At 55.9% G+C, this 23,869-nt stretch overlaps 3 protein-coding genes across 19 annotated transcripts in view; 2 read left to right on the forward strand and 1 right to left on the reverse strand.

Annotated features, from left to right (window-relative positions):
- The window catches only part of EWSR1 (EWS RNA binding protein 1), a 32,326-nt gene extending 23,546 nt beyond the window's left edge, over positions 1-8,780 (forward strand). For 9 of the 16 annotated variants that reach the window (XM_063603390.1, XM_063603392.1, XM_063603384.1 and 6 more), the window contains 8 exons: positions 469-501; positions 819-937; positions 4,592-4,721; positions 6,181-6,303; positions 7,066-7,228; positions 7,528-7,664; positions 7,932-8,184; positions 8,376-8,780. In XM_063603390.1, the coding sequence (XP_063459460.1) occupies positions 469-501; positions 819-937; positions 4,592-4,721; positions 6,181-6,303; positions 7,066-7,228; positions 7,528-7,664; positions 7,932-8,184; positions 8,376-8,415 (998 nt within the window). In that variant the 3' untranslated portion in view covers positions 8,416-8,780. The remainder of the gene's footprint in view (positions 1-468; positions 502-818; positions 938-4,591; positions 4,722-6,180; positions 6,304-7,065; positions 7,229-7,527; positions 7,665-7,931; positions 8,185-8,375) is intronic. The other 7 variants (XM_008964372.5, XM_008964373.5, XM_008964369.4 and 4 more) reach the window with 1 other exon arrangement.
- A 5,960-nt stretch (positions 8,781-14,740) lies between these two features.
- GAS2L1 (growth arrest specific 2 like 1) lies at positions 14,741-20,915 on the forward strand. 2 transcript variants are annotated; one of them, XM_003811989.7, is made up of 6 exons: positions 14,741-15,287; positions 16,187-16,866; positions 18,566-18,673; positions 18,765-18,861; positions 18,954-19,125; positions 19,592-20,915. In XM_003811989.7, the coding sequence occupies exons 2-6, from the start codon at positions 16,234-16,236 to the stop codon at positions 20,625-20,627; spliced, it is 2,046 nt and encodes a 681-aa protein (XP_003812037.3). In that variant the 5' UTR covers positions 14,741-15,287; positions 16,187-16,233; the 3' UTR covers positions 20,628-20,915. The 2 variants fall into 2 exon arrangements, with proteins under 2 accessions (XP_003812037.3, XP_008962626.3); XM_008964378.6 differs by having other exon boundaries at positions 14,744-15,287; positions 16,215-16,866.
- Positions 20,916-21,062: 147 nt separating this feature from the next.
- On the reverse strand, positions 21,063-23,377 carry RASL10A (RAS like family 10 member A). Its single transcript, XM_034948342.3, has 3 exons — positions 23,156-23,377; positions 21,993-22,117; positions 21,063-21,698 (listed from the first exon to the last, which is right to left on the reverse strand). The coding sequence occupies exons 1-3, from the start codon at positions 23,372-23,374 to the stop codon at positions 21,431-21,433; spliced, it is 612 nt and encodes a 203-aa protein (XP_034804233.1). The 5' UTR covers positions 23,375-23,377; the 3' UTR covers positions 21,063-21,430.
- Between the last annotated feature and the right edge of the window lie 492 nt (positions 23,378-23,869).

The raw sequence follows: 23,869 nt of genomic DNA on the forward strand, positions 1-23,869 counted from the left end.
TTTTTTTATTAGTTTCATAAGTGGTTTAAAAATGATCTATACAAAAGAGACTAATGGGTACTGCCGGCATTGTCTTAGGGGTAATAAGGTTAACCTATGGTTACAAAACAAAGGGTAACTTGAAGTATTGAGTAACTGCTTCTGTAATATGGGGGAGAATAAATTTTTAAATTTGGTTTATTTAGAGGAAAAATTTTGACTTAAATTTAACACTGATTTGGCACATAAGCATTGAGAGTGTATTTGGTTAATGGTTTAGAAGCAAACCAGCAAAGGAAAAAAGCAAACCCTAGCAAACCTTTCACAGATGTTAAAGAGGCACTGCTCCATTTTAGCAGTGCGGGTCATTTTGAGTTTAATGAATCCCCATCAAATGGTGGTATAGTAGATAGCTATGTGTGTTTGTAAGGTTTGTAGCTTGCAAGACGTGCACTAATAATATTTTATATGATCTTTCCTGGTTGGCAGGACCCATGGATGAAGGACCAGATCTTGATCTAGGTAATTTTGAATTCTAGTTGTGCTTCATATCGTGCTTTGTAAATTAATGGTACAGAGGTAAATGCATGCGTAGAGTTCAGCAGCCTTATAGACCAGTGTGATATTCTTGCTGTCAAGGACAGTTTGGGAAATCCTATGTGAGCATCTACTCATAATTGCCTTAAGTGAAGTAAACCAAAAGTTTGATAGCATTCTTCTTAGTATGCTTGGTAGTTTTCTTAGATTTATGATGAATATCCTTGGGCAGTAGTGATCAGGTAGTTAAGAAACCCCTATAGATACATGATAATAATCTCCTGTCTTGTTGTCTCTGAAAGGCCCACCTGTAGATCCAGATGAAGACTCTGACAACAGTGCAATTTATGTACAAGGATTAAATGACAGTGTGACTCTAGATGATCTGGCAGACTTCTTTAAGCAGTGTGGGGTTGTTAAGGTCAGTAAAAGCATAACCAGGTCATCTGGCAGAACTTTAAACCACAGAGCATTTTAAAGAGATTGAATTGATGTTGAGAGTTGTTTTCTAAGGTTGCCTTTGCCTGACTTCTTTCTAGGTATCTTATGGTTTGTTCCTTTTTAAAAAAAGATTAGCCTTTTTTTTTTTTTTTTTTTTTTTTTTGAGACGGAGTTTCCTTCTTGGTGCCCAGGCTGGAGTGCAATGGCGCAAGTCTTGGTTCACTGCAACCTCTGTTCAAGTGAATCTCCTGCCTCAGCCTCCCAAGTAGCTGGGATTACAGGTGTGCGCCACCAGCTAATTGTGTCTTTTTAGTAAAGATGGGGTTTCACCGTGTTGGGCAGGCGGGTCTCAAACTCCTGACCTCAGGTGATCTGCCCACCTTGGCGCCTCCCAAAGTGCTGGGATTATAGGTGTGAGCCCCTACGCCTGGCCTTCCCTCCTCCACCCCTAGGGACAGAGTGTTGCTCAATCTCAGCCTCCCAGGTTCAAGTGATTCTCCCACCACAGCCTCTTGAGGTAGCTGGACTTACAGGCACATGCCACCACGCCCAACTAATTTTTATATTTTTAGTGGAGATGGATTTTTGCCTGTTGGCCGGGCTGGTCTCTAACTCCTGGCCACCTCAAGTGATCCACCTACCTCAGCCTCCCAAATTGCTGGGATTACAAGCATGAGCCACTGCACCCAACCTCAAATTATTGTGTCTTTATGCTAATTCTTCATAGCTAGTAACGCAGATTTTTTCTTCAGGGATTTTGACTGTTTTTCAGTTCTTGCTCTTCTGTATTAGAGTTAGTTTATGAACCCCATAAACCTCAAAACCTTAAAACCCCAATTGAATATTTACTAAATCTATGAAGTAATTTCAGGAGAATTTACATTTTTGTGATACTGAGTGATCTTTTTTTCCCCATGAAGATTTTATTTCTCCATTTATTTGTATATTTATTTGCTTATTTATTTACTGAGACAGTAAATAAATACTGTGTCACCAGGCTGGAGTGCAGTGGCGTGATCTCGGCTCACTGCAGCCTCTGGCTCCTGGGTTCAAGCGATTGTCCTGCCTCAGCCTCCTGAGTAGCTAAGATTACAGTAGCCTGCCACCACACCCAGCTAATTTTTGTATTTTTAGCAGAGATGGGGTTTGGTGAAACCATGTTGGTCAGGCTGGTCTTGAACTCCTGGCCTCAGGTGATCTGCCGCCTCAACTCCCAAAGTTTTGTGATTGCAGACGTGAGCCACTGCGCCTGGCCTGTCTTTATTTATTATTTTATTTTACTTCGAGACAGTCTCACTCCTTCACCCGGCTGGATTGCAGTGGCGCAGTCTCGGCTTACTGTAACCTCTGCCTCCCGGGTCTCCTTGCCTCAGCCTCCCGAGTAGCTGGAATTACAGGCGCCTGCCAGCACCCCTGGCTAATTTTTGTAAGTAGAGATGGGATTTCACCATGTTGGCCAGGCTGGTCTTGAACTTCTGACCTCACGTGATCCACCCACCTAGGCCTCCCAAAGTGCTGTGATTACAGGTGTGAGCCACCACACCCAGCCTATTTAGATCTTCAGTAAAGACTATCGATTTCCTTAAAGGTCTTGCAGATTTTACTAGTTTTACTTCTAGGTTTCGTTTATTTTCAAGTTGCTGTGGTTAGTGGTCTTCGTTAAATGACACTTTTCTGGTTATTACTGGTGTATAGAAATACAGTTGATTTGGCCGGGCGCGGTGGCTCACGCCTGTAATCCCAGCACTTTGGGAGGCCGAGGTGGGCAGATCACGAGGTCAGGAGATCGAGACCATCCTGGCTAACACGATGAAACCCCATCTCTACTATAAATACAAAAAATTAGCCAGGCTTGGTGGCGGGCACCTGTAGTCCCAGCTACTCGGGAGGCTGAGGCGGGAGAATGGCATGAACCTGGGAGGTGGAGCTTGCAGTGAGCTGAGATGGCGCCACTGCATTCCAGCCTGGGTGACTGAGTGAGACTCCGCCTCAAAAAAAAAAAAAAAAAAAAATACAGTTGATTTTGGGCGGGCGTGGTGGCTCATGCCTGTAATCCCGGCACTATGGGAGGCCGAGGTGGGTGGATCACGAAGTCAAGAGATCGAGACCATCCTGGCCAACGTGGTGAAACCCCGTATCTACTAAAAATACAGAAATTAGCCGGGTGTGGTGACACGCGCCTGTAGTTGAGCTACTTGGGAGTCTGAGGCAGGAGAATCAGTTGATCCCAGGATGCAGAGGTTGCAGTGAGCTGAGATGGCGCCACTGCACTCCAGCCTGGCGACAGAGCAAGACTCCATCTCAAAAAAAAAAAAAAAGGAAATACAGTTGATTTTGGTAAATCTTATATAAGGTGATTTCTCCCTGCTTGTAGGTGTGTGTGTGCACAGATATCACACACACCTCAAAAGTAAAATGCTTCTAGTGTCTACTGTCACATTCTACCCTGTGCAAGACTCCTTGTTTGCTTTTTTGTTTTGAGATGGAGTCTTGCTCTGTTGCCCAGACTGGAGTGCAGTGGCACAATTTCAGCTCACTGCAACCTCCGCCTCCTGGGTTCAAGCCTCAAGCCTCTTGAGTAGCTGGGAGTACAGGCTTGAGCATATTAAAAAGACTGCTTTTTAATATGTATATAACATGTAGTTTATTGAGGAATGTGGAGTTTATCCTGGTTAAGAAAGTAGTATTTACCATCAAAATTTTGGAAATAAAGATGTTAAAATAGATTTCCAAGCTGGATATAGTGGCTCACATGTGTAATCCCAGCACTTTGGGAGGCCAAGGCAGGAGGATCCCAAGGATTGCTTGAGCCCAGGAGTTTGAGACCAGCCTGGACAACAGAGTGAGACTCTGTCTCACAAAAAAGAAAAAAATGCATTTCCACATTATTCATACCACAGTTTTGCCATATTTTCTTTTCAGTTTTTAGGTATCACGTTCCTTTTTTTAAGTCAGAGGTATCAATATATATATCCTGTTGTAGTCTTTTTTAAGTCCCATAAATAGATTGCTCTTGTGTTACTGGATATATGTAAACAATTACAGACTAAACTGATCGTGTGCATATATAATGCAAAAAAGTACACGTGAAGATATTCTTATACAAGGTAACTCCTGAATTCAAGTCAACCACATCTGATATTCAGCTGAAAGACTAGTCATCTGTTCTAACTGGAGGAAGTAGTGGCTGTGTTAGACTAACCAAGAATCCCTGTAGTTCACTCACAGCCTGTACACTGTCCTTCACGGTTTAAGGATAATTTTCTTTATGCCAGTCATGTCTTATGTGGTGGTATCAAAGTCTGACTACCCCTACGAGGTGGCTGTGCTCAGTGGGTACCTGTCTGGGCATAGAAAATGCCAGGGCAGGCAAACCAGCATCAGAAGATGGCTAAGGCAGGAGTGGGGCCTATCCTGTTCACTTCCACACTTTGGTCTACTTTGGTTTTTATGATAAAGCAGGGATAGAGGAGAAAATAACTTAGAATTCTGAAAAACTTAAAAGCGGAGAAACGGTGACATTTAGTGACTTACTACATGTGAAAAATTGGTACTTTTCCTGGATTTTGCCTGGACTTTTTTCTCCCAAATTAGTATATTCTAGTCGTGCCTAACTATGCTATTCTTTGTCTAGATGAACAAGAGAACTGGGCAACCCATGATCCACATCTACCTGGACAAGGAAACAGGAAAGCCCAAAGGCGATGCCACAGTGTCCTATGAAGACCCACCCACTGCCAAGGCTGCCGTGGAATGGTTTGATGGTGAGATGTACTCACTGGCATTCTTAATCTCCCTGGCTATAGAATATGGCATGAGGGAGAAACTTGTGAACCATAGGAGCAAGAAGACCTTCCATCTCTTCCTGGGGGAGGCAGATGGCCGGTCTCCCTTCAGTAGTATTAGCACCCAGCCATTGACCCTGGATTTGGAGATCCCTTTATTTTCAGGCATTAATATTACAAATCAACCTTGCTTAAAGTGGCAAACACTTCCTAAGCACAGATTATCAGAAGGTACAGAAAACCCTTCAAAAGAACATCTTAGCCAGTGTACATTTGCATATAGATAAATATATATATTTAAATGAGGCCTTGACATTAATGGTGGGATTTCACTTCAGACAAAACCAACTTGAAAGCATTGAATGACTTGGCCATGTCCAGTGGCTTGCACCTGTAATCCCAGCACTTTGGGAGGCCAACATTGGTGCATTGCTTGAATCCAGGGGCTTGAGACCAGCCTGGGGAACATGGCAAAACCCTGTCTCTACAAAAAAAAATACAAAAATTAGCCAGGTGTTGTGGCACACTCCTATACCTATAGTACCAGCCACTCAGGAGGCTGAGGTGGGAGGATCACTGGAGCCCGGGGAGTTTGAAGCTCCAGTGAGCTGAGATTGCACCACTGCACTCCAACCTGGGCAACGGAGCAAGACTCTGTCTCAAAGAAAGTGTCAAATAACAAGTCCTGGTTCTGTTTTCTTGGCCATGCAGTCAGCTTCCCACCAGCTTATTTTCCTCCTTATGGTAGACAGTGTTTTTTGCTTGTGTTGTTTTTTTTTGAGATGATCTCACTTTGTCACCCAGGCTGGAGTGCAGTGACGCAAGCCATCTCAGCTTACTGCAACCTCCACCTCCCAGGTTCAAGCCAATCTTGTGCGTCAGCCACTCAAGTAGCTGCTGGACTACAGGCACATGTCACCACGCCGAGCTAACTTTTGTATTTTTTAGTAGAGATGGGGTTTCACCGTGTTGGTCAGGCTGTAGGAAGGTTTTTAAGTGTATTTAAGTATGGCCTTTTTCTGGCCAGGCACAATGGCTCTTGCCTATAATCCTACCACTTTAGGAGGCCAAGGCAGGAGGATTGCTTGAACCAAGGAGTTCACTAGCAGCCTGGGCAACCTAGTGAGACACTGCCTCTACAAACAATTTTGTAAAATTAGTCGGGCATGGTGATGCGTGCCTGTAGTCCCAGCTACTTGGGAGGATTGCTTGAGCAAGTGAGATTGAAACTGCAGTGAACTGTGCCACTGCACTCCAGCCCAGGCAACAGAGTGAGACCCCCATCTCAAAAAAAGCCTTTTTCTGGCCGTGTCATTAAAGATCTTAGAGAAGATTACAGGCAGACCTAATGCATCTGGGAGTGGTCATTTGATGATGATGTGGAGTTGGTGAACAGGGAGTATAGGGGAGTAATTGATGTTCTGTTGTCTTGTTCCAGGGAAAGATTTTCAAGGGAGCAAACTTAAAGTCTCCCTTGCTCGGAAGAAGCCTCCAATGAACAGTATGCGGGGTGGTATGCCACCCCGTGAGGGCAGAGGGATGCCACCACCACTCCGCGGAGGTACTTTTTCTGAGCTCCTATGTTGCATTAAAAGGTTTTCAGTACACTTCATACCCTTGAGAAACTTGATTATTAGAGTGAAGAAATATAAAATTGTGTGTAGAGTCAATACTAGACTATTGAGAGCTAACAATGAATGTTTGTTGGGAGTAAAAGGAAGAGAAGAACATGGGAGGCTGGAAGGCACTCTGCCTGTCAACTCCAGACTGCCATTTATTCAGCTTTGGTTGTGTCTGTATAGACATGCCTATTCCTTACAGAATTGTGGGAGTTCAGCCAGGTGCAGTGGCTCACGCCTGTAATCCCAGCACTTTGGGAGGCTGAGGTGGGCAGATCACCTGAGGTCAGGAGTTTAAGACCAGTCTGGCCAACATGGTGAAACTCCCTCTCTACTAAAAATACAAAAATTAGCCGGGTATGGTGGTGCATGCCTGTAATCCCAGCTACTCGGGAGGCTGAGGCAGGATAATTGTTTGAATCTGGGGGGTGGAGGTTGCAGTGAGCAAAGATCGTGCCACTGCACTCCAGCCTGGGCAACGGTGCGAGACTCCGTCTCCAAAAAAAAAATTGTGGGAGCTCTGTTTCTGTAGAGCACGTGGAACACGCTCCTCACAGGGAAGGGGGCTGATGGCCTGAGCCACACGGAAACACGGGACAGGTGATGGGGAAATGACAGCAGTAGTATCTGTGGGTTTACTTAGTGATTTTTATTTCCTATAGCAAATTTGGTGCTACAGAGAAATGATTTGCTGTTTCTTGTAGGTCCAGGAGGCCCAGGAGGTCCTGGGGGACCCATGGGTCGCATGGGAGGCCGTGGAGGAGATAGAGGAGGCTTCCCTCCAAGAGGACCCCGGGGTTCCCGAGGGAACCCCTCTGGAGGAGGAAACGTCCAGCACCGAGCTGGAGACTGGCAGTGTCCCAATCCGTATGTACTTGTCTTGGCAAATTGATACCCTACGAGTGAAGCCACCCTTCCCTCACCCCATCCCCACTCTAGAGTGGATTGCTCTGTCTAGAGGAACAGAATGATGACCCTGATGGCTGGTTAGGGACACTAGTCAGCCATTCACTGGATGCTTCAGAGCCTTCTGAAGATTGATTTGACCTGTCCTGTGGGTGCAATGCTGCCTGAGGCTGTGCCCTACAGCATGGGTGTACATAGATCCTCTTGATAGTGAGTGTGTACCTGTTCACACACCACCTTTCCTTGTTTATCTTCCTTAGTTCAATTGGTGATTTCTGCTGTGATGTAATTGTATGCAGGGGTTGTGGAAACCAGAACTTCGCCTGGAGAACAGAGTGCAACCAGTGTAAGGCCCCAAAGCCTGAAGGCTTCCTCCCGCCACCCTTCCCGCCCCCGGGTAGGTGCAGGTTTCATGAGTGTCCCCTCAGCTTCCTGGTGCTAAACCTCTTTTCTTATTTGTGGGCTTGGTAAACTGCAGTTGCCCTCTGCTTAACAACTTTGAGTTGTCGTGTCCTCATTTCTAAATTGTCAGCCCGATGCTGAGATTGAGTGAAGTGTCTGGTTTGTTCTGCTGTGAGAGAAGGAAGCAGAGCAGCTTCCACAGTGTCCACGGGGCCTCTGCAGCCACCCACTGACTGCTTTCGCCCTGCTATTCTCACCTTAGGTGGTGATCGTGGCAGAGGTGGCCCTGGTGGCATGCGGGGAGGAAGAGGTGGCCTCATGGATCGTGGTGGTCCCGGTGGAATGTTCAGAGGTGGCCGTGGTGGAGACAGAGGTGGCTTCCGTGGTGGCCGGGGCATGGACCGAGGTGGCTTTGGTGGAGGAAGACGAGGTGGCCCTGGGGGGCCCCCTGGACCTTTGATGGAACAGATGGGAGGAAGAAGAGGAGGACGTGGAGGACCTGGAAAAATGGATAAGTGAGTGCTGGTGAGAAGCAGCTGTGAGCCGCCAGGCACAGGAGGAGGACAGCCCCTCCCAGCTTGGTTGGCGCAAGTCCTCAGGGCGCTAGGAAGCTTGTTGGGAGGAGCCAGGAAGGGGCACCTGGGGGCTCTGGAAGGGCTTCCTCACCCCTTCCCATTCTAACCGAAGGGCCCGCTTTACTTTGCAGAGGCGAGCACCGTCAGGAGCGCAGAGATCGGCCCTACTAGATGCAGAGACCCCGCAGAGCTGCATTGACTACCAGATTTATTTTTTAAACCAGAAAATGTTTTAAATTTATAATTCCATATTTATAATGTTGGCCACAACATTATGATTATTCCTTGTCTGTACTTTAGTATTTTTCAACATTTGTGAAGAAACATTAAAACAAGTTAAATGGTAGTGTGCGGAGTTTTTTTTTTCCTTCTTTTAAAAATGGTTGTTTAACTAAGACTTTAACAATGGGAACCCCTTGTGAGCATGCTCAGTATCATTGTGGAGAACCAAGAGGGCCTCTTAACTGTAACAATGTTCATGGTTGTGATGTTTTTTTTTTTTTTTAAATAAAATTCCAAATGTTTATAAACAGTCATCCTTCTCGGCCTCTGTTCCACAGTCACTGTGTGTCTGCTGGGAGCATGCTCCCACCCCACCCAGGAGAGGGGTGCCTTCCAGGTAAGGGAGGCACAGGAAGAACTGGAAATAACTTTGCCTTCCATGGGATCACGGATCAGGCACTAGGAGCATCTAAGGGGCTGCTCCCTCAGGTGAGGGACGATCCCTCTCAGGCGGACTGGGTCGGGTCCTCTCATCCCCAGCACTTCTGGGCATGCATTGTGTGCACCTCTGCTGTTTCTTTCCCTGGTCATTTCCTGTTCTAATATGTGTTTGACTCCCTGCGTTTGGAAAACCCTCCCTTAACCAGCCATCATCCCCTTCCCTCCATCAAACCATCTTCCTGGCCCTTCCTTTCTACAGGAAGCGCATGGAAAGAGCTTTGTCCACCCCTCCCTCTCTGGAACCCACTTCATTCTTCACCTGCACTAAAACCAGCAGCTCCCAGTCACCAACCACCTCTAATGTTGCCAAATCAATGGTCTTTCCTTCTCTGTTCTCCCATCTCCTTCATTGCTTCCTTTTTCTCCTATCCCTAAATGCAGGAAGGCCCCAAGGCTAGCATCGCGCTCCCCTGAGCCCCCACACTGCCTGGCTGTCCTTTCCATACTGTGGCTTTAGCCCTTTCTCCCTAGGGCCAACTCGGCTTGGGTGCATGATGGGTGTAGAGCAGGGCTTGCGCTTGTCCCGTCCTGCCTACACCCCAGTTCAGCAAACACACACCTGCCCCAAACCTTGGAGTCATCCATGACCCATTCTCAAACCCCAGCCCCCAACCTAGCTCTCTTCCAAATCCAGAACGGTGCAAATCCACCCACAGCCCCCACCTCCATGACGCCACCTCACTGGGTTCCCTGCTTCTCCCCTCAGTATCTCCAGCCCTTCCTCAGAAGCCAGACCAAGGTTTGTGAGGTTTTTTGTTGTTTGAGATGGTCTTGCTCTCACCAAGGCTGGAGTACAGTGGTGCAATCACAGCTTCACCTCCTGAGCTGAGTAGCTGGGACTACAGGTGTAGCACCCGGCTAATTTTTTTTGATGTTTTTGTAGAGACCAGGTCTCACTGTTGCCCAGGCTGGTCTCAACTTGGGCTCAAGTGATCATCCCACCTTGACCTCTCAAAGTGCTAGGATTACAGGCGTAAGCCACCACACTTGGCCCAAACCAACTTGACACGGGAGGTCATCTCCAGTCTCAAAACCATTTGGTGGCTCCAAGCACGCTTGCCATGCCCCAAAAGACCTCTGGGACCCCAGCTGCCCTGCTCTACCTTGCACGCCAGTCCAGCACTGTTCCTCAAGGGGCCGAGGACGCTCTCACCGCAGCCTTGGTGTGTCAGAGCCAAGATGCACACATACCTAGGAGGCCCAAACTCGACGAGGGCATCACTGGGTCCCTGCGTCGTGCCAGGCACTGCGCTAAGTACCTCTGTGCGTTTAATTCCTAATAACCTTCAAGGCAGGTAACATAGGACAGCCACACATCAGCTGAGATGGGAATAGAGAGGTCAAGGGAGGACTTGCCATTGAGAGGCTGAATTGAGCTAAGGGTGGTCGCCCTCCAGGCCCCGCACGCTCACCCTCCCACCAACCCACTGTATACAGGCACCTGCTTCTGAAAAGGATGGGTGCTCTGACATGACCCACATGCTGCCAGCACTAAGGGAAGACAAGCAGCCTGCTCTGGAAGCTGCTACTGCACAAGCATCTGTCGGACTCTGGCATTGCATAGGCTCCCCAGGAGTAGCCTTATGTCCCTGCCGAGAGGGGTTTGTCACTGGCACTAAATAGCCCTGGTAGAGATGTTTACAGCAGGCAGGTCTATTTTTCTCAGCCCAAAGAAACTTCTGGATGCTCTGGGCACAGATTCCCTCAGGCAGCATGGATTCCAAGCCTGTCTCAAAGGGCTGCAGGAAGCTGGCTGGTGCCAGGGCATGAAGGAAGTGGGCAGGGCAGAGAGCAGAGCAGGTGGAGAAAAAGCCTAGCCTCTACCCACACCCTGGTCAAACTCCCCAAAAGCACCTAGACTAAAAGTCGCCAACACAAACTTGAGGTCCCACGAGGCCACATGGCACAGGCCTGGGCAAAGGTGGCGGGGTCCATGGGGAGACTGATCTATGCCCACAGGGAGTGGCTCCCCTGCTCGACGGGGAAGAGCACAGGGCTGCAGCAACAGCAGCACCAGCAGCTGTGGGGCTGAGGACTGTGCAGTCTGTGACAGGGACAACAGCTGGCCCTCGTGCTGTCCCCTCCTACCCCACTCCTGACAGATCTGCTGGGCGCAGGGCCGGCAGTGAGGACAGTGTGATGCAGGCAGGTTGGAAAGAGCCCACTTGGGTTTTCCAGTTTTGCGTGTCTCTTTCTGAAGGGCACTGGAGGCAGCTCAGGGTCACCTGTCCCACAGCCAGAGCAGGAGCTGACCAGCAGGTGTCCTTGGAGCTGAGCCCACACCTGGACACAGCAGCCGGAAGCCTCCTGCGAGTCCCTCACTTAGCCTGGGCTGTGCTCAGAGCCTCAGTCCAGACTGGAGAATTTGGAGTTCTAATCCAACCAGTGCCAGAGGTTCCTGGAGCTGCCCGGTAGCAGGGATGTAGGCCACAATGAGAGTTTTGCCACAGCCATCATCTGACCTCTAGCTGCAACCAAGGCCAAGCAGGCTGCTGGCTGGCACCCAGCAGTGGGCGCAAGAAACTGGCTATGTGCCCTCTGGCCAAAGGCCAGAAGGAGCCCACATGGGAGCCACAGCATTCTGTGCATAGAGGTGGGTGGCCTCAAGGGTCCGTGCAGATGGGCTCAGGGTCTCTATAGCCCAAACCTCCTGTCCCTCCAGCAGTTTCTGTGGTTTCTCTTGGTCCTGCAAGGAACAAGGGAGACCATGTAGAGGCTGAGGCTTTCCCAGAGGTGGCCCCACAGGCCCTGGGCCACCACATGACAGAGGGGGTCAAAGCTACGGTCTACCATGCCCTGAGCCAGGGGTCTGACCCCCCAGTGAGGTCTGCACCATAGCAGCTACATGTCCTAGAATCAGGTGGGAGGCTGTGGTCTAGAACAGGCCTCTTATTACAAGCCACAGCTCATGGGAGAGAAGGAAGGAATCTCGTGTGTGTGTGTGTGTGTGTGTGTGTGTGTGTGTGTGTGTGTGTGTGACGGAGTCTCGCTCTGTCGCCCAGACTGGAGTGCAGTGGCGCAATCTCTGATCTCTGCTCACTGCAAGCTCCGCCTCCCGGGCTCACGCCATTCTCCTGCCTCAGCCTCCGGAGTAGCTGGGACTACAGGCACCCGCCACCACACCCAGAGAATTTTTTGTATTTTTAGTGGAGACGGGGTTTCACCGTGTTAACCAGGATGGTCTCGATCTCCCGACCTCATGATCCACCCGCCTCGGCCTCCCAAAGTGCCGGGATTACAGGCGTGAGCCACCGCGCCCAGCAGAAGGAATCTCTTTATAATCCCTCCTCCCCAGAGAAGTGGATATGCTGAGCCAGGCCACACTGAGCTGGGTAGTGGCATTATTTTTCACAACCCCATGATGTAACTACTACTACTGTCCCATTCTGCAGATGGTGCCACTGAGGCTCAAGGAGCTTCACCATCCCACCCAATGACCAATGACAGAGCCTGGGTTCCGTCCAACTTCATCCATGTCCAAAACCCCAAAATGCAGCAAGGTAGGTAAAAGCAGGAGTCAAATTCCTGCACAGCTGCTGGCTACACATATCCCATGCCTTCTCTGGGCCTCAGTTTCCCCAAATTGTAAAATGAGAACACCTAAGAGTATCATAGCTCATCGGGGTATTTTGAAGATGAAACTGTTAAATGTCCACACCCTGATTCACCCCCACCCCAAACCTGCAACCCTCCTCCACCTCCAGCAGCCCTCCCGTCCCCAGGTGTTGGCACCCCCGCCCTCCCAGTGCTCAGCCCTGGGAGTTGTCCTGGATTCCGTCCTCACACTCAACCAATCCACCAGCACATCAGCTCTCCCCTCACAATATGGCCAGAATCCAGCGCCCTCTCACCACCTGGTTTCCTCTGAGGCTCCAGCTCCTGCCCTGGCCCACCACAGCAGCCCCAGGGAATGTTTTTTTTTTTTTTGAGACGGAGTCTCGCTCTGTCGCCCAGGCTGGAGTGCAGTGGCACGATCTGGGCTCACTGCAAGCTCCGCCTCCCAGGTTCACACCATTCTCCTGCCTCAGCCTGCCAAGTAGCTGGGACTACAGGTGCCCGCCACCACGCCTGGCTAATTTTTTTGTATTTTTTTAGTAGAGACAGGGTTTCACTGTGTTAGCCAGGATGGTCTCGATTTCCCGATCTGGTGATCCGCGCGCCTCGGCCTCTCAAAGTGCTGGGATTACAGGCGTGAGCCACCGCGCCTGGCCGGGAATATTAAGACCTAAGCCAACCACCCCTGCTCTAAATCACTGCATGGCTCCCATGTCCCTCAAAAGAGACACGGCCCCTAAGGCCCTGCTTAACCGGCCCTGGGGTCTCTCTAATCTCTCTACCTCCTCCCTCACCCACCTCCCTGCACTCCAGCCTCAGCCACCTCCCCAGTCTTCTTGAGCATGCCGGACACATGCCCATCATGGGGCCTTTGCACTGGCCGTTCCCTCTCCCTCTCCAGATATCCCGACCTTCCTCCCTCACCTCCTTTCCTGATGAGGGATTTTAAATTGCAGCCCCCCTCACACCCACACCCTCACCCGGCTCCATCCCTGTCTTCTCTGCACCTCATCCCTGTCTCTGCCCTGGGGCTGCCTCCCTGCCAGACTTGGACAACAGGCCCTGAGAGCTGGCTCTGCTTGGTTCCCTGCTGTTTTGCTGTTGATTTCCAGTGCCCAAAGAGACCCAGCACACAGTAGGTGCCACGCAGGTGTCAGCCTTGAGGATTGCTAGTTACTGCCTTCCTCACTGGAGGAAGCGCCATGGGGGGCGCTGAGGTGAGAAAACGCCTTTGAAAAGGTCACACAGGCCAGGCAAGTGGCTCACACCTGTAATCCCAGCCCTTTGGGAGGCGGAGGCGGGCAGATCACCTTAGGTCAGGAGTTCGAGACCAACCTGGCCAACATGGTGGACTTGTCTCTACTAAAAATACAAAAAGCCGGGCGTGGTGGCAGGTATCAGTAATCCCAGCTACTCGGGAGGCTGAGGCAGGAGAATCGCTTGAACCCTGGAGGTAGAGGTTGCAATGAGCCCAGATCCAGCCACTGTACTCCAGCCTGAGTGACAGAGCGAGACTCCATCTCAAAAAAAAAAAAAAAAAAGGAAGAAAATAAAAAAGAAAAGGTCGCAAGGACTCTCTGGGATGATGCCTGTGAATGCCTGGCACCAAGAGGCCTGACTCACAATAGGTGCTCAACCAATGCTGCTGATCCGTGGATGAGGGCGTCCCCATAATCGTCATGTTCAAATCCTGGCTCCACCAGCTGCTCTCCTGACTGTGCCCCAGTTGGGCATGAGTGTCCTTCACAGAGGTGACACACCAGTCCATTCAGGTCAAGGGCGCGGAGCAGTCCTGGCAGCACACAGTAGGAGATTTATTGGAGCTCTGAGCCTGGCTGTGGTTGGCGGCTTCCCTGCAGGCCTGCCCCACCCGTGTAGCATGGCTGCCGCCCAGACCCGCCCGACGTCCCGCCCAGCCCAGCCGGCAGCAGCAGGGGGCAGGATTTCCCGCTGATCCCGGCGGTCCGTCCTCTGCAGTTTAAAAAGAGCCCAGCGGGGCTTAACCCTCCCGCGTCCGGCCGGCCTCCGATGCCCCCTGTCCCCTGTTCTGTGCGGAACTCCGGCTTTGGCCATCTGCCTACTTCTCTGAGCTTCAGTATCCTCATCTGTAAAACCGGTTCCCCTCATTTCAGGGTCAAAAATGAGCATTCAGTGAGCACAAGGAGCCCTCAGTCGCCAGGGGCATCCTCCCCCTCCCCGCGGCGGTGCCGTTTATCTGGCCAGGGGAGGTCCACCCGGGAGGAGGTGACTTTGCAGCCTCCAGCCGCTATCGCTTCCTGACTTCATCTTGGGAACAGGTCGTGCTGTGCGCCAGCCCGGGGAGCCCACCGTCTGGGGAGGGGGGCGATTAAAAGCTCCCAACCTCCTCCCCAGGAGACCAAAGAGGTTGGACGGGGCCCCGGGTACTAGGCTGGGTGGGGGTTGGGCGCCTGGGCCGGTCGCAGTTGTCTGGGGTCCCTGGGGCTCTCTGCGTCGAGAGCGCTCGAAGACCCGGGATTCCTGGCCCGATCGCGGGGGGAGACCCCAGCTCCTCCCCAGCTCCCGCCGGCTCGGGGAAGGGGCGGCCCCTTTAAGAGCGCGCGGCCCCGCCCGCCCCCTCCGGGCCGGATCCGAATTCCAGGGAGGCGGGGCGGAGACGGCGGCGAGGAGGAGGCCGCGGCGCGGGACGCATAGAGCTGCGGCTCGGGCGGCGCCTCCCTGCGGCGGCCCGGCCCGGCTCCGGCCCCTGCTGGGGCAATGCTCCCCGGGGCCGCGGGATGAGCCAGGTGAGCGCTGAGACCCCCAGCACTCCCTGCCTGGTGCGCATGGACGGGGGTGGGGAGGCGGGGCGGGAAGCGGCGTCCTCGGCCTCTGTTCCCCGGGGCTGTGTGACCTTGGGCGGCCCCGCACCCTCTCTGGGCCCAGAGCCCCAGCACCGGCAGGGCCTGCGGAGGCCGCTCTGAGTCCTGGCCCCGCAGGCACCGGCCTGGAGCGCTGGGGAGGCTTCTTGGAGGAGGCGGGGCCTGGCCCTGGCCCCGGATCGCCGAGACCGGCCACGCTGCGCCGCCTGGACCCCGGGCTCCTCCACCCACAGCTCTGCGACCTTCACGAGCTCGACCCTTTCTGCGCCTCAGTTTCCTCATCTATAAAATGGAGATAATGCCTCCGCGCGCTGAGCCCTAGCGCGGTCGTGCGGTTACACTATTGCTGCTATGTCGTTAATGAACGGCACAGCCCTTATGGAAGGGGGGCCAAGGAAGGCACGGGGACCTTCCCGCAGGACGTGGGGTGGGCACCAGCCCTAAGCCATGCACATAACCCACTCTGAGGTCAGGACCTGGGTTCCTTTCGTGTCCACTGGGGGCCTTAGCCGTTGTCTTCACTTCTCTAGGTCCCAGCCCTTCACAATGGGCGCGCCTCCCTGCCTGAGAGGGAGGCCCCAGCCAAGCCCCAGTTTCCACCCCAAAAAGCCACACAGCAAACACTTAATGGACCCTAAATTTATAAAAATTATCCCATAGAGTCCTATGAGGCAGGGAATGTTACTGTACCCATTTCGCAGATGAGGAAACTTGGGGCACCGACATTTCCCAGAGCCAACATGTAAACCAGGCATTTGGCCTGACAGACTGGTGCGGGTGGCCAGCAGCTTAATTTGTACTGAGCGCTTACTGGGTCCCCACAGCGATCCTGAACTGTGTTCCTGCCCACAGTGACTCGGCCGGTCCGGGCATGGCAGACCCAGTGGCGGGCATCGCGGGCTCGGCGGCCAAGAGCGTGCGGCCATTTCGCTCCAGTGAGGCCTACGTGGAGGCCATGAAGGAGGACCTGGCCGAGTGGCTCAATGCCTTGTACGGCCTGGGTCTCCCGGGTGGTGGCGATGGCTTCCTGACAGGGCTGGCCACGGGCACGACCCTGTGCCAACATGCCAACGCCGTGACCGAGGCTGCCCGTGCATTGGCAGCCGCCCGCCCGGCCCGAGGTGTGGCCTTCCAGGCGCACAGTGTAGTGCCTGGCTCCTTCATGGCGCGCGACAATGTGGCCACCTTCATCGGCTGGTGCCGCGTGGAGCTGGGTGTGCCGGAGGTGCTCATGTTTGAGACTGAGGACCTGGTGCTGCGCAAGAACGAGAAGAGCGTGGTGCTGTGCCTGCTGGAGGTGGCGCGGCGTGGGGCACGCCTGGGCCTGCTGGCCCCACGCCTCGTGCAGTTTGAGCAGGAGATTGAGCGGGAGCTGCGTGCTGCACCCCCAGCCCCCAACGCCCCTGCCGCTGGGGAGGACACCACTGAAACCGCCCCCGCACCAGGGACTCCTGCCCGCGGCCCCCGCATGACACCCAGCGACCTGCGCAACCTCGACGAGCTGGTGAGTCCCCCAGCACCAGGTGCCAGGGACCCGACAGCACAGCCAGTGCCTGCAATCTGTCCCTGAACCTCCCAGGGTCCACCCTGCTATCTGCAGAACAGTCTGCCCCACAAAAAGAGTGCACATGTTGAGCACCAAACCGAGGAATGTATACCTGACCCCAAGGAAATGGGTAGCCCACAGAGAGGGAGGTGCCGGGGAGATGACGCAGCCCAGCCGGGCCTGGGACAGGATGCGGGCTCCTGGCACGATCTTCCCTCACTTTGTGTGCTAACTGTGCCTCAACTGAGCTTGTGCATTCCTTCTTCTGGGGGGCCGCATGATCGGGGCGCCTCCTCTGTGCCCTCCCTGCAGTCAGTCTTAGGCAGATGTACCCACAACCTCATGGAGGCTCGAGGTTGAGCGAGTGCTGTGCTGCTCGGTTGAGACGAGGCATGGAAAAACCTGGGCAAGGTGCCTGGCACACAGTAGGTGCCCCAGGGGGCTCTGCAGGTCTCCCCACTCCCCAGGCACCCCTGGGAAGCCTAGCTGGGTTGCTGCTGTTGCTGGGAGCAGGGACCCTGTTTGGAATTACAGGATTCTTTCTACTCTAAGCATAGGAGGTGCTGGGCCCTACCCCAAGTCTCTCCTCTCCCAGGATCTGGGTGGCCCCTGCCACCCCTGAGGGCTGGACCAAGAGTTTCCTTCTTATCGGAAGGTCAGGACTACAATGTGCCTGCCTGGGAGGCAGATAGCGGATGGCAGTGGGCAGAGCCTGGGGCCCCACCCCCTGTCCTGGACCAGGGTCACTCAAGGCCCCACCTGCTTATTTCCTCTGGCGGCACCACTGCCGCTGTGGGCGGGGAGGCGGGCAGGGCTGCCCACATAGCCAGCTTGGCAGCGCTCTGGCTCTGGTGGGGGGCTGTATGTGGTGCGTGCTCACCCGGCCAGTGGTCTGTGTGTGCGTGTGTCCGACGTGTCTGTGGTACGCCTCCACATCAGTGCCCACCCAGGGGCATGGGGCCCCCTGCACCTGTGTCCTGTAGCCTGCCTGGCCTTCCTGTGGGCCCCAGCCTTCTTGTCTGAGAAGTGGGTGAAGCGGGAGTGAGGACGGGCTCTGGGGCTTCCCCAGGTCTAGGGGCTGTGGGATGTTCGTCACCGGGTCTCAGACCATGGCCTGACCACAGTCCCATCATCTCATCCTGGGCAGCTCCCTGGGCCCAGAGAGCCAAGAAAGGGGAGCCGGTGAAAGGTCATGTGTGGGCCGGGCGTGGTGGCTCGCGCCTGTAATCCAGCAATTTGGGAGGCCGAGGCGGGTGGATCACCTGAGATCAGGAGTTCGAGACCAGCCTGACCAACATGGAGAAACCCCATCTCTACTAAAAATACAAAATTAGCCGGGAGTGGTGGTGCATGCCTGTAATCCCAGCCACTCGGGAGGCTGAGGCAGGAGAATTGCTTGAACCTGGAAGGCGGAGGTTGCGGTGAGACGAGATCGTGCTATTGCACTCCAGCCTGGGCAACAAGAGCAAAACTCCATCTCAGAAAAAAAAGAAAAGAAAAGAAAGGTCACGTGTGGAAGCTGTACCCCATCCAGGGCAACACTGCCTCCATCCACTTCCCCGGAAAGCCTGACTTCCTCCTGACCCTGGAATGGCTGACATTAAGCCCCAGGAGGAGGACTTGACCTCTGACCCCTACCCTCTCTCTCTGGCCTCAGGTGAGGGAGATTCTGGGCCGCTGCACCTGCCCTGACCAGTTCCCCATGATCAAGGTCTCAGAGGGGAAGTACCGTGTGGGGGACTCGAGCCTGCTCATCTTCGTGCGGGTAAGGGCCTGGGGCCGCCCCAGCGGGCAGCAGCCAAGGTGGTGGGCTGCCGGGCGCCCAGGGCCCAGCCGTGACCTGCCCACACCTGCAGGTGCTGAGGAGCCACGTGATGGTGCGAGTGGGTGGTGGCTGGGACACGCTGGAGCATTACCTGGACAAGCACGACCCGTGCCGCTGCTCCTCCACTGGTCAGTGCCGGGTTGGGGCTGGGGCTGGACGGGCAGGGGACTTGCTTCTGTGGCTCTGTCCCTCACATGCTGCCTGTCCTCTCTCCCCGCAGCTCATCGCCCACCCCAGCCGAGGGTCTGCACCTTTTCTCCACAGAGGGTGTCGCCCACCACCAGTCCCCGCCCTGCTAGCCCAGTCCCCGGGAGTGAGCGCCGGGGCTCCCGGCCTGAGATGACTCCCGTTAGCTTACGAAGCACAAAGGAGGGGCCCGAGACCCCACCCAGGTGAGATGGCAGGAGGACGAGGAGTGAGGGGTCCAGAGGGTGGGGGGGGGCGTCAGCCCTGGCCTGCATGATGGGTTGCCTGTGCGCCAGAGTGACTCACACCCTGGGAAAAGTTCCCGTGGGTGGGGGCGGGCCTGGCTTCCCATCTCCATGGCAACCCAACCAAACCAACAACACAGCTGGGGCGGGCCCTGTGGCTGGGCGGCAGCCAGTCCAGCTCTTGCTTCCTCTGGCCCGTCCTGGGAAGGGGGGTGTCTAGAGCCCAGGAAACTTCTTCTTCCGTGGCTTTTGGGGCCCTGGGCCGCTGGAGGAAGCTGCTCACTTCTCCCTGGAAGTCCCCAGGACAGACCGATGCCCCTGACAGCCCCGTCCACCAGCCACATACCCTGCTGTTCCTCTCCCTGCCTGTTCTGCATGCCAGTCCTTCCGTGGTACCCCATCTGTCTTTATTGTCCCCCTGCCCCAGGCCCCGGGATCAGCTGCCCCCCCATCCCCGCTCCCGCCGCTACTCCGGGGACAGTGACTCCTCAGCCTCCTCCGCCCAGAGTGGCCCCCTTGGTGCCCGCAGTGATGACACAGGCACTGGCCCCCGGAGGGAGCGACCCAGCCGGCGGCTGACCACAGGCACCCCGGCCTCTCCGAGACGGCCTCCTGCCCTGCGCAGCCAGTCCCGAGACCGGCTGGATCGCGGCCGGCCCCGGGGGGCCCCAGGAGGCAGGGGAGCCCAGCTGTCGGTCCCCAGCCCTGCCCGGCGGGCCCGGAGCCAGAGCCGCGAGGAGCAGGCTGTGCTGCTTGTGCGCAGGGATCGAGACGGGCAGCACTCATGGGTGCCAAGGGGCAGGGGCAGTGGGGGCTCGGGCAGGAGCACCCCCCAGACTCCCCGTGCCCGCAGCCCTGCAGCACCCCGGCTTTCCCGGGTCTCCAGCCCCAGTCCAGAGTTGGGCACCACACCGGCCAGCATCTTCCGCACACCCCTGCAGCTCGACCCGCAGCAGGAGCAGCAGCTGTTCCGGCGCCTGGAAGAGGAGTTCCTGGCCAATGCCCGGGCCCTTGAGGCTGTTGCTAGCGTGACCCCCACTGGACCAGCCCCTGACTCAGCTCGGGCCCCCGACCCTCCAGCTCCTGACTCTGCCTATTGTTCCTCCAGTTCCTCCTCTTCGTCCCTCAGCGTCCTGGGTGGCAAATGTGGCCAACCTGGGGACTCTGGCCGGACGGCCAATGGGCTGCCTGGGCCCCGAAGCCAAGCCCTTTCCAGCTCCTCCGATGAAGGCAGCCCCTGCCCTGGCATGGGGGGGCCACTAGATGCACCTGGGAGCCCCCTGGCTGGCACTGAACCCTCGAGGACCTGGGCACGGGGTCGGATGGACACACAGCCAGACCGTAAACCCTCACGTATCCCCACGCCTCGGGGCCCCCGCCGCCCCTCCGGACCCGCAGAGCTGGGGACATGGCATGCCCTGCACTCAGTCACCCCGAGGGCTGAGCCAGATTCCTGGATGTGATGGACCAGCTCAGCTGTCCCCAGACCCCATCCCTTCTCCTTTTCCTTTGTGGCCTTAACCCTTCTGCATCAGGGAGCCCCCTCTGCCTCTTGAGTACCAGACCTCATGGGACCAGACCCCTTGGGACCACATGGCACAATGGGACCTCTGTTGTACATTCCGGTTGGGGGATGAGCGTTGCTATTTAATTACTAATATTATTGAATGCCTTAGAGGAGGCCGGGCGAGCCCGGTGTTCTGAAGACCTGTGGCCCAGCAGAGCCTCTGACAGTAAAGTTTTGCTCCAGCCACCTGTCTGTTTCTTGGGGACTCCACCTTGGGGCCATTCAGACCCTTTCGAGGACCCTGGAGTTAACTGCCTGGAGGCCAAGCCTGGCAACTCTGACCTCTAGGCTTAAGGCGTTATCCCGCCCAGCCCAGAAATCCCAGGTGCACTCAAATTATTTTCCCTTTTATTATCCCGCGGTAGGTGTGGCATAAAGAATATGTCCAGTGAAGCTCCAGGAGCAGGCTGCGTGTTTCCAGTCAAATTCATAGCCAAGTCCTTTCCATTCAATGGGATTGTGACCCATTGAGGTCCCAGAAAGGACTGGTCATCTCCAATGGAGCTTGGGACCTGGTTGGGTCCAATGAGTTTCAAAAAGGGGCCAGTCGCTTAGGAGACTGGGTTGGAGCTTTCCTCATCCAATCAGGGCGGAGACTGCCCTGTCCAGTCCCAGTGAAGTTGGGCGATCCCGTCCAATCCAGGTCCCTGATTGTCCCAGTCACAAGGTGGGGCCCATGGATGGCATTGTCCGATCGGGTCACATGAGGCTGCAGCGCGCGGGATGCAGCGCCCCCTGCAGGCGCAGGGCCGGGTGTGCAGGGCGCGCGCGCACCAGAGCGCAGCGCAGCAGCTCGCGGAAGAGACGCAGCACGTGCCAGTTGTACTTGGCGGAGCACTCGAGGTAGCCGCAGCGCCAGCCCCTGCGCACTAGGGCGGCCAGCGCGCGCCGCGGTCCGAAGCGCAGCCGCTGCCTGTCCCGCTTGTTGCCTACCACGAGGATGGGCGCTTCGGGCGCGCCCGCCGGCCTGGGGGCCGAATGGAGATGAGAGACGCGGGGACCCCACGGCCGGAGAATTTCCCCAGTGGGTATACACACGCAGGCGCATTCCCTTCCTACGGCCAGAGACACCGCCCCCCCCGCCGCCCCAACGAAACCCCAGGCCCATGTGGGCCAAAGAGCACATACAGCTTAAGACCTTCCCACGGGCGAAGGCCTAAGACCCGGCCCACGACGTTGGGAGACCCTACACACTCTCCTCAGGCAAAGGCCCTGCCAGACCTGTCCTAGCTCCCCACCGCCAGAACTGCCGGGCCCCTACCTGGTCTCCGCGATGCGCTGCCGCAGGGCCTTCACGTAGTCGAAACTGTCCGGGCTGCAGATGTCGTAGACGAGCACGAAGGCGTCCGTGTCCTGCAAGCTCCAGTCCTTAGCGTCTGGCCACTCCTGGGGACAGGAGGCCGGGGTTTGCGGAAGCCTCCTTTCCACTCTTCCGCTCTCGAACCCTCTGCAGGGGCCTGGACGCTAATCCTCAGGCCAACATCACCCCCATACAGACCTCTGTGCCCCTCCCCCAAGCTTTCCGGGCCGTCTCCTCATGACCACCAGGGTAAAATTTTCCAAATCGTGCCTGGAGCCTGTCAGCCAGCCTCCTTCATCCTTGGTCTCCCCTCTGTTTACCCCGAATCTTCCTCTTCAGCTTTCCCCAACTCGGCTCAGGCCGCTCTCCTCCCTAGATGCTCTCGGTGCTTACCACTGCCTCTAAGACTAATTCCAAAGCCCTTGGCCCGAGCCCCGTGGTCCACCACGCCCCCAGATTGTCAGCTGTAACCGTTTATGACCGTAGCGTAAGCACCTGCTGGTCTTTCCACCTGGTATGTTTTTGCCGCTTCCTTTACTCAGAACTTCACTCAGTCTTCCAGGTTCAGCTCAAATGCCACTCCCTCCAGGAAGCCCTGCTTAATCCTGCCTGCTCTTTCCTCTTCACTGCTCTAGGGTCGGAGGTCTGTCCTTTACTTTGCACAAATTACTAAACGAGTCTTCGCTCCAGGGGACAAAAATGATAGGGCAGAGAACGAACCCCTCCACCAGCCCGCGTAGAAAGTACACCCCTGCTCCTGACCCCAGTCTCTCCCATTGTAGCTCTGCTCAAGGCCCCAAACACAAAACGCCACACTCTCGGGAAGGCACCGCTATGCACCATCACGAGCTGCTCCACACCCCCAGCCGAGGCAGGCAAAGGTGGAGGCGCTCACAGGAGCAAGGGAACGCCCCTGGGCAAAATCGCCCGGCCTCCAGCCTGGGCTTGGGCGTCTCCAGGTAAGCAGGAAGGGCTGAAACGCAAGTATCCCAGGACGCACACACATCCCTCCATCCCGGAGCACAGCCAGGCGCCCGAGGCCTCCACGCGGACACGCACGTGTGCACCGAGCACGCACACCCCTCACACTGTCACACGCCCCTGCCCGCTCCTCGAGCCGCTACCTCCGGACTCCCGGGGCTCGAGCCGGGGCCAGCGACGTCGCCGTCGCGGATGCTCAAGTCGTAGACGGCGCCGTCGAGCAGCACCGCGGGTCGGTAGAGGCGCGGCCCGTCCGTGGGCCGGTGGCGCTCGGGGTAGTCACCGAACAGGAACTGGCGGATGATGGCCGTCTTGCCCACGCCCGGGGCGCCTAGAACGGCCACCCGCAGGCTACCCCCCATGGCCGGCCGGCGCTGCCGCTCCCCGCGCTGGAAAGCCTCATGGGCCGGCGCCGCACCGTGCGCCCCCAGGCCGTGCGCCCCGCGCGCCCTGCCCGGTGCGCCACGGCCCCGCCGCGCTTCTCGTCGCCCCTCGGAGCACCGAGACCGGAGAGGGCAGGCCCGAGGCAGGAGCTGGCGGCGGGAGGGCAGACAGACAGCGGAGTGGGCAGACAGGTGGCGGGCGCGCGAGCGGCTCGGGCGGGTGCCGAAGCTCGAGAGAGAGCAGAGCCGGAGCGGCGCTCAGACACCGCCTCCGCCCCGCAGCGCCAACCCAGGCGCCGGCGGACGCGCGAGGCTCCGAAGTCCGCCCCTCTCGCGGCGCGGGTCCCGCAGCGGTGCGGGGCGCGGGGGGCAGCACTGCCTCCCGGAGCCTCTGTGCCTCTATCCTTCTCTCGCTTCCGCGCCTGGAGTCGCCGCCCCAGCCGCCGGCGCGAGCGAGCGGGGCCTCCCGGAGGC

The sequence above is a fragment of the Pan paniscus genome, chromosome 23 (genome assembly GCF_029289425.2).
Source record: "Pan paniscus chromosome 23, NHGRI_mPanPan1-v2.0_pri, whole genome shotgun sequence".
Lineage (NCBI taxonomy): Eukaryota > Metazoa > Chordata > Mammalia > Primates > Hominidae > Pan > Pan paniscus.

Bases quoted from the DNA above. Each gene is read 5' to 3' on its own strand.
- GAS2L1 (XM_003811989.7), top strand. From the start codon at position 16,234: ATGGCAGACCCAGTGGCGGGCATCGCGGGCTCGGCGGCCAAGAGCGTG. The intron at 16,867-18,565 runs GTGAGTCCCCCA...CTCTGGCCTCAG, and splicing joins TGCGCAACCTCGACGAGCTG to GTGAGGGAGATTCTGGGCCG. The intron at 18,862-18,953 runs GTCAGTGCCGGG...CTCTCCCCGCAG, and splicing joins GTGCCGCTGCTCCTCCACTG to CTCATCGCCCACCCCAGCCG.
- RASL10A (XM_034948342.3), bottom strand. From the start codon at position 23,374: ATGGGGGGTAGCCTGCGGGTGGCCGTTCTAGGCGCCCCGGGCGTGGGC. The intron at 22,118-23,155 runs GTAGCGGCTCGA...TCCTGTCCCCAG, and splicing joins CGAGCCCCGGGAGTCCGGAG to GAGTGGCCAGACGCTAAGGA. The intron at 21,699-21,992 runs GTAGGGGCCCGG...TTCGGCCCCCAG, and splicing joins CAGCGCATCGCGGAGACCAG to GCCGGCGGGCGCGCCCGAAG.